General features: G+C 41.3%; 1 protein-coding gene across 1 annotated transcript in view; it reads right to left on the reverse strand.

Annotated features, from left to right (window-relative positions):
• Positions 1-5,352: 5,352 nt before the first annotated feature.
• LOC138939262 (large proline-rich protein BAG6) overlaps positions 5,353-8,626 on the reverse strand; it is a 6,132-nt gene continuing 2,858 nt past the window's right edge. Inside the window, exons 2-9 of the mRNA XM_070306905.1 lie at positions 8,390-8,623; positions 8,218-8,296; positions 8,016-8,139; positions 7,622-7,928; positions 7,422-7,555; positions 7,121-7,330; positions 6,913-7,023; positions 5,353-6,759 (exon numbers count right to left, since the gene is read on the reverse strand). Coding sequence (XP_070163006.1) covers positions 6,337-6,759; positions 6,913-7,023; positions 7,121-7,330; positions 7,422-7,555; positions 7,622-7,928; positions 8,016-8,139; positions 8,218-8,296; positions 8,390-8,623 — 1,622 coding nt within the window. The 3' untranslated portion in view covers positions 5,353-6,336. The remainder of the gene's footprint in view (positions 6,760-6,912; positions 7,024-7,120; positions 7,331-7,421; positions 7,556-7,621; positions 7,929-8,015; positions 8,140-8,217; positions 8,297-8,389; positions 8,624-8,626) is intronic.

Raw genomic sequence — 8,626 nt, forward strand, 5'->3', positions numbered from 1 at the left:
ATCTGTCTATTGAAAAACAAGAAAAAGGCATCATTATCATTACACGTGCCGTACACGTGCTTTATCTGCCAAGAGTCGAGGCAAAAACTTTTCAGAGTATCCGTAACAGTCAGCGGGGAATTTTGAGAGTTTAGACCTCTTACAGTGTGAAATATTTATACACACCACGAGGTCATGGTAATTTTTTATGAGGAAACTAAAAGGAGAGAAAGATAGAAGGCTGGAAAATGGCAAATAGGTAAAAAGTGAAAGCGAGGAATATTCGAGAAGGGACAAATACGAAATACAAAAGAACCCGAAAACCGTAGGGATCGTTTAGATTTGGGATACACGTGTTAAAACTTTGTAAAATATTTAAAAATTAATATCTTGAAAGACGAAATGAAAATTGATACATTTGAACGGAGAGAAAGAGAGAGAGGGAGAGAGGCCTCTATAGCTTGAAACTTTTACAAAAGAGATTATGGTTTACAAATGATAATTGTCCATGGTACAAAAACCTGTGAAAAGATCTTCAATCAGGTTAACCAAATGTATAAAGAAGTCATAAAAAAGTATTAACCTTTTATCTTTCTTAACGTCGAACTCCACAAGATTTATTACTCTTACATATATATCACTCTTGCATATATATATATATATATATATGTATGTACAATCTCTTACCTATATATATATTATTATGCTACAGCGCGAGAGAAAGAGAGAGAAAGCGTATATTTTAAATATATACGTATATAGTATTAATAGAATAAAAAAACGAAGCGTTCGACGGGCAATATATACCGTTCCTTTTCTATCTCGCGAATATTAATAGCGTTTTGCTCGGGCCGATGAAGCTTCACAAGAATCGTATGACTTAAAAAGATAACGCGTATACGCGGAGAGGAACATAAGTGGCAGATAATACTCGTATCTCGCTGATTCTCGAGAACGGGTCCAGAACTGCCTTCGCGCAGAACTTTACCAATTTTTATTTATCGTTAGCGTTATCTTGTAAAAGCATATTGCGCAACATGCGCACACAATATTAAGTATAATATTTTGTATAAACGAATCGCGAGATCCAGAGCGATATAGTATTCTCGATATGTACGTACTCGAAACGTGTTCAATCTTTACTTATCCAGATTATTTTTATAGGAATAATAATGCGTCTCTCTCTCTCTCTCTCTCTCTCTCTTATTTATCGATCTTATCGATTTCTTTTATCGGTCAATATTCATTTTCGGACTTTAGTATCGATCATACATCATTGTTATCGAGTCCTTTCGCTCGCTACAAGCATCACAATACGGGTTTTTCGACAATTATCGCGAATTAGCTATATCACTATTATTTGTGATAACATACAGAGAGAGAGAGAGAGACAGAGGGAGTTCAAATAAAATTAAATATATATCTTTAAAATCTTACTTTTTTTAAAAAAGGTAAAAAGAAGACGCCAGATACATGCGCCAAGTCGTGAAAAAACTCTATATTACATGTATATTACAAAATATTATTCTTTTAATCAATAAAAGATAGCATTATTGTAAATCGTAAAAAACTCTTCGACAAATTATTTTAACTTTATTATTATAATAAATTATTTTTATTATTAATAATTTTTTTGATATTATATTTTTATATAGGGCATATGTTTCTTTAATTAAAATGATTTGTAGAACAGTTTTCTATATCTTTTTAAAATAACATTATTTCGCGTAAATATTGATGTAACAGTTTTTCACAACTGGCGCATGTACTTGACGTCTTTTTCTTCTTGTTTTTTTCCTTTAAAAAAAAAGAAAAAGATAAGTTTTTCGGGATTATACATATATTTTACGCAACGTATGTGTAATAAAAATATTAAAAAGATATTTTGTCACTCGTGTGCAAATTCGCTTCCGATGATATGATGCGCTGGAAAATATTTCGAGCCGAAAAACTTTGTCGCTCTCGTCGACGAACCGGATACGCGCGGTCGCGCGACGTGCAGTTGACTCGTCGAAAAACGTGTTTAATTGGCATTATTCTTGCCAAGCGTGTTTGTAACGATTGCCGATTGGCTCGGTCGTAAATCGGCGCGCGATACACGAGCCGTCGTGACGCACACGCGTGCGAACGCGAGATGTGACTCGGTCGAGCGTTCTCTCGGCGATTCTCTCTCCGGTTTGTCGCTTTTCAAATGCTCTCGTTTCCGAAATTATTTTCCCTGTTCGAAATCGTACGAGCGAGCTTTGGCCGATCTTCCTTTCGTCTCGAGTCTCCCCGCACTGGACATTTATCATTTCTAAATGTACGCGTCTTCCATGTTTATCGAACTGCGGATTTTTCGATCAATTTTAAAATGATCTTCTGTTAGCCAAAGTGTCGGCGATTCGAATCGTAGGAACGTCGTCGAACGTCGATGATGTCTGCGGCGAAATAAATAAGAATCGCGATCTGCGGATGGCATATTTAAAAAAATTACAGAAGCGTGCGTATGCACGTTTTGTGAAATATAGGACGGAGAGGAAGAAGCAATCGCAAAGAAGAAATCGCGGTTATACTCGGCGTAGACGTGACGCGAGAAAAGCTCTCGAGCAGCTCTTTCTCTCTCGAGCTTCGTCGACTCGAATCGACGCCGACGGCGACAACGGACGGCAATGAGACTCGGACTGGGGGAAAAAAAAAAAAAAAAAATCCTCTCGGTAAGCTCCGCTCCGAGCCATCTCTCTCTCTCTCTGCGCGTGATTACGCGCGCGTATATAGCATTGACGTTCGCCTGTGTACGTTTGCGCGCGAAAAAAAGGTCCGTAAGCATTTTCTCTCGCTTGGAAGAGGGACGGTGGGACGAGGAACGACTCGTTATTAGCGCCGGAGCTCCGCGTTATACGTAAAAAACGTACGTGACTTATTTCGCGCCCCCTTACCCGTTAACATTCGCCGAAGTATCGGGCGGCGGAAAAGCTACCGGAGAGAATGCGCGCGAGAAAAACACGACCGGTTGCTTTTCATCCGTCAAATCCATCCGAGCGACGGGCTGCGGAAAGAGCCCCCGGGTGTGGAGGATCGAACCGAAGCTGGGGAACGAGAGCGAGACGATAAGGTGGTGGTGGTAGTGGTGGTGGTGATCGTCGTCGTTGTGGTGGAATGGAGGGCGGCAGAGAAGAGAAGTAGCTCGGTGGTACGCGGCGCGAAATGCTCTTCGCTGATTTCCTTCTCTAAATATGGCCGCCTTCGTGTACGCTTTCTCTCTCTCTCTGTTCATGTACCGATGCGACGCCGTAACCGGCCCTGCTTGCCCGAGGTTCTACTTGATTGCCAAGGCGTCTTAACCTCGGCCTCGTAGCAACGGCAGCGGCAGCAGCGACGGCGATGACGGTACTAGCATAGTCCGACGGTGTCCGCGCGGACTGAGTCTCGGGACTCGCGAGATGCGCCTATAAGAGCCGCGCTCGGCGCCACGCGGCCAACCTGCGTGCATAAAAATGCACGGCGACGCCCTGAACCGAATAAAGAGGCGTCGTCGAGTGATGAAAAAGACCAATACGACCGGAAGAACTCCGTTCGCCGACCAATGCCGGCGTCCCTCTCGCACACCGCTTGACAGCCGACCGTCGAGTCCGCGCGGACTTGGTATACTCTACCCTACCTTTATTATACCTTTCTACGCGCTCATCCCCGCGACGACCGCGGCGTGTACGTATGTGTGGACGCGATATACGTGATACGTGGTGTACGCGCGGTATACGCGGTCGAGGATATACTCTGACAGAGAAGGAAAGAGAGAGAAAGAGTGAGCTACATTCCCGTTGGTCTCTTCTGTTCGAAGCGCGGAAAGAGAGCTGCAATGAGAGAACGTCGTCGTCTTCGTCGTCACCATGCGGCGAACACGAAAAAACGCCCTCGAAGAAGTGGCTAGAAGACGACGAGAACATCGTCGCCGCCGCCACCGTGTTCCTTGTCCGCCAATTAATACCGTCGCCTCTCCTTTCCAAATCGGTTCTCGTAATAGTTCCACGATATCGTATCCCGGTACAAGGGTGGAAGGGAGGAGGAGGAGGAGGAGGGGGGGGGGGAGAGGAAAGATGACCAGTCGAAACAACATTCGTTTAAGTACGTAACAATCGTCCTCTCCTCTTTTCCTCCGCGATCAAGAAAAATGGAGATAATGTATTACGTCATGTGTACGTACATATTTATATATTCGTAATTCGCGGGGGGGGGGGGGGGAAGAATTTCGAGCGACTCGCAAACAATCGACGACAAAAAATCGCTTTACGCTGTACGGATGTTGTCTTGCCCCTAATCGTTGAGCGTTATCGCTCAATCGCGATAATATCGTCGATGATTAAGGATCGCTTGTCTCGCATATCCACACCCGTCTACCTACCGCATATACCTATGACTTATGAAACTTTGGAATCTGATATCTCAACGATCTAAGAATTCTCAGAGTTGAGAAGTGATCGCGATAAAATTATTTCTCGCGGAAATTAAATTACCCGACGTTGTTCTCATCGTCGCTCGAAAACATTCTGATTGTCGATGGGAAATTTTTCAAATCGTACATTTTTCTCTCCAGATTGCGCGGAACGGATAAATTTTTTCCTTATTAATCGGAGAGATATATTCAAAATTGAATTTATGAACAGCTCGTTCTCGAGTGCGATATCGCACCGACGTGACGACGATGAAGCAAACGAGTTAAAAATCGCCTCCCTTTCCGCATATATATATATATATATATATTTCGTCACGGACGTTCCCGATTACGATCTCGATAATTGCACGACTCGTTTCCATGCTCGTGCGCGGTTATGAAAATTTAATCGGCTGTATCAAGTTCGCGCAGGGGAGGTGGATCGAATGGAACAGTCCGATTTCTCGTGATAGTCAGCTATGCGTATAATTGGCGGCACTCTTTCATATTTTTTCGCTTTATAGATATTACACATGTCATATAGTATCACATGATAATACACGACATGTTCTATTGCCGTAATTAGCGTCGATTACTCGGCAAATTAATGATAGGGAAAAAATAGATGAAAAATAAATTATATAATGTAGAAAGGACAATTCTTTTTCACAAATGCTTTCATACGAAACTTGCATATTTAACATTAGCAAATTACAATTATTATGTAATTATTTATCGATGTTTTATCATTTCATAATGTTTAGCTTTCAAAAGGATGTTTGACGTTAATTTTAAGCGTTGAACTGCACTTAGCCTTATTATTGCCACGAGAGTCATGATGATTTCTAGCAAGGGTGGTCTTTTGAATTGTGAATGACTGTCAAGCGATTATTTATTATTCGGTAAGCTTTTGTTATATACTAATAACCGAGGGAACAGAGTAACTCGGAGAAAAAGGGATACACTATTTTATTATTTTCTTTTTTTCTTCGTACAACTGTTTGATTATTAGAATGGTTAAACTTATTTGATATATGTATATATTACCACAATCACGCATTATACACATCGATTTGCTTGTTATTTTCATCGTGCGAAATAAACGTACAATACGCGCGTCGTAAAAAGACTCCGGATCCGAAAATGTCCTCTATTCGTCGCGTATATCGAAAATTGTTTACACGAAACATCTGATAAGATTATCATGACTTTCAATGCATCACTTTCAATAAAATGTTGCATTGTCATATTCACCATTGTGATCATCAAAAATCTGTAACGAAATCGACTTATTATCCTTATTACAATTGCTTCGGCTTCACCAAGTTTACTACTTTGAAATTCGGAATGATTAATTTAACGAGAAGGAATAATCGAGAGATTTGCGAGTGGAAAAGACAACAGAGAATTAACTAGCATATGTAAACTCATAAATAGAGATGTACAGTTAACAGTTTTTACATTTATGTATATACAGGATGCCTGTGTATTCCTTTATAGAATCAATGTTGGCTTTTCCTTCGCAAAGATTTGACGAAGAGTTTGATTTAAGGAGAACACCCTATAAATATGTTACTTTATTTATCAATTACAAACTTAAGCCAAAGAGTAATGATGGTAATTCTATTAAAGCAGAGACATTGATATGGGCATATGGATAATATGTAGGTAGGTAGATAAATAGGTACGTCTGTATGCACCGTACTGATCAGCCATTTTAGATTCATCGGAGATATTTATTCGGGTGAGAATCGCGATATATAATTTCTTTTTTACTATTTTTTTAGGATAGTAATTACAATTAGAATGTTCACGAAGACGAATCTTGCGTGTCGATTCTCTCAAGACGACAGCCGCCTATTCGTTGTCGAATTTTAGACTAATATATCTCCTTTAATCCGGTAATCCGTAAATCAAAGTACGATGCTATATCTTTCTGTTAGCTATTATTTCGGCGGGCGTTCCTGTTCCGCGAAATACTTGGTCGCGTTCGGGAAGCGCAACGGATCCGGGAAATCTGGCGTACCGTATCGGCACGGGTTTAAACAATCCCTGATCGCTTGACCAAACGCGCGTCGCACTGCAGGATCCGCCGCGACAGCCACGGCGGCGCCCTCGACTTCCTCGACGCCAGCGCGGCCGACCCCCTCTCTGACCAACCGTTCCATGGACGCCGCTATCGTCGAATGATGATTTGGCGTCGGGCTAACTAATAATCGCGGTTTTTGTTGTTCAATAAGCTTGCGACGCTTGCTTGGCAATCCGCCCAGGTATGCATCGCTAAATGTTGTTACGCCTCCGTTTGGCGTTGCACCTTGCAATTGTCGACGTTGTCTCACACCATCGCGAGCAATAATTGGTACCCAGTCCTGCGAAAGAAAATATTGCTAATCTCGATCCAATGTCATTGTTACAAAAATGGCGATATTATATATAAATGTATATTAAAAGAGAGTTGTAGTCAAATCATTTTTTCATAAAAAATATTTAGTGCGAATTTTTTCTATTTGTATTCGACATACCGAAGGTAAAGCTTCGTGCCCGGGGAATGTTTCCGGAACTTCTTCTCGATCCTCAGGTATCGAGCTTTCAAGTGTCGGTTGTTGCTGCTCTAGAGTTTCCGTTTCCATCGGCTATACGCATATCATTAGAATTATATAATTGTATTACTGCATTACATTATACAATGACAAAAAAGTAAAAGTGCGAATGAAATGAATAATAGGCTACCTCATCTTCCGATTGTGCTTGGGTGGACTGGCGCGTTGAAACCGATGATACTGAAGACTGCTGGGACGATGCCTCCTTGTACACCAAAAGCGGTATGATCTCTGAATCCGGCGGTTGCGGTACGCGTAGAAAATAAGTACGAAGATGGGTAATAAATCCATTTAGTATCCACTGAAGAAGAGCAGGATTTCCACCGTCCATCAAGTCGCCCTAATGACGAAGCAATCGAATTATATTAATATGACGTAATAAACTTTTTTTTTTACATAATTATATATAGCTTAAGAGGAGCAAATCTAACCACAAAACGCGTCGCAATTGCCTCCAATCCAGCTTGACCGCCGCGCAATGAGTACCGCAGCACTGTGCAGAATTGGTTGCATAGATTAATTAGGATGTTCAGTATCTCCTGTCCAAATCTTGCATCATCGACTTCTGTAAATTCAACGCATTCGAGGAGTTTGTTGATTTTATGGTACATACTACAATTAAATTACTAACCGTTGTCGAATAAGTTCCTAAGTATATCTCTCGCATGGCGAGTTATCAATGATTCGATAGTCGCGCATATATCAACGCGAGAGCCGCTCCTGCCGCTGGCATCTTCCTCGGATGCCAAAAGATTCCGGATCTGAGGTCGTAGTTGAGAAAGTAGACGCTCGATCGTTTGTTCTTGAAGAATGTCCGGTGACGAGGCATCCGAAAACGTGTACTGTAGGAACTCTTGCAGCGGTCTTCGAAGACGAGCGATGGGCTCCCATTGACCAAGACGTAGCCTGATCAACCCATCCAGAGTCATAGTTTGTGCCTGTATACAATTTTTTTTTAAATATCAAAACAAATCATCTCGTATTGCGTAGTAGATACGCGCAAATATAACTTAGTGATGAATTACCAGCAATACGAAGAGATCGATGAGGAAGTTTTCTTCTCTGCCGGATTCGTGTGACGTGAAAAGATCCATAGATAGACCTCCACCCTCGAACAAATCGGCTAAAGTCAGAGCACTGCCGTTCGAACTGATTAAAAGAATTATGCAATTACTGCTATGTAATTAATGATTCTTTCTTGAATTTTTTTATCAACATTAGACATACCTGTCGCTCACGAATCCCACATGTATATTGCTACCGAGCATCTGCATTATGTTACCGAGATTTTCTACCAAATTTGGAGCTGCAATATAATCAATGTCGATATTGAAGTAAGTATCTCGTCCGTTACACTTTCTGCCTCTATATTCTAGATTCATTCTTTTAAATTCATTACCGTTACTATTGATACTGATGTTGGGTTGTGATTGACCGACTGTCGACTGACTTAATATCTGTTGCAATAAATTTACGAAAGGATTATTGTTATGAGTTGTCTCGGCATTCGCCGTCGATGTTGCGTTTGTTGGAGGGGCACTGGTAGTTGTAGTCGAAGTGGTCGCTGGAAAATATTTGATAAATTTGTATAGAAAAACGCGTCTTCTCTTAGTACTCTGCGTTGATACCACTGCTT

The sequence above is a fragment of the Polyergus mexicanus genome, unplaced genomic scaffold (genome assembly GCF_030449975.1).
Source record: "Polyergus mexicanus isolate NDT 795.1 unplaced genomic scaffold, iyPolMexi1.0 SCAF_14, whole genome shotgun sequence".
Classification (NCBI taxonomy): Eukaryota; Metazoa; Arthropoda; class Insecta; order Hymenoptera; family Formicidae; genus Polyergus; species Polyergus mexicanus.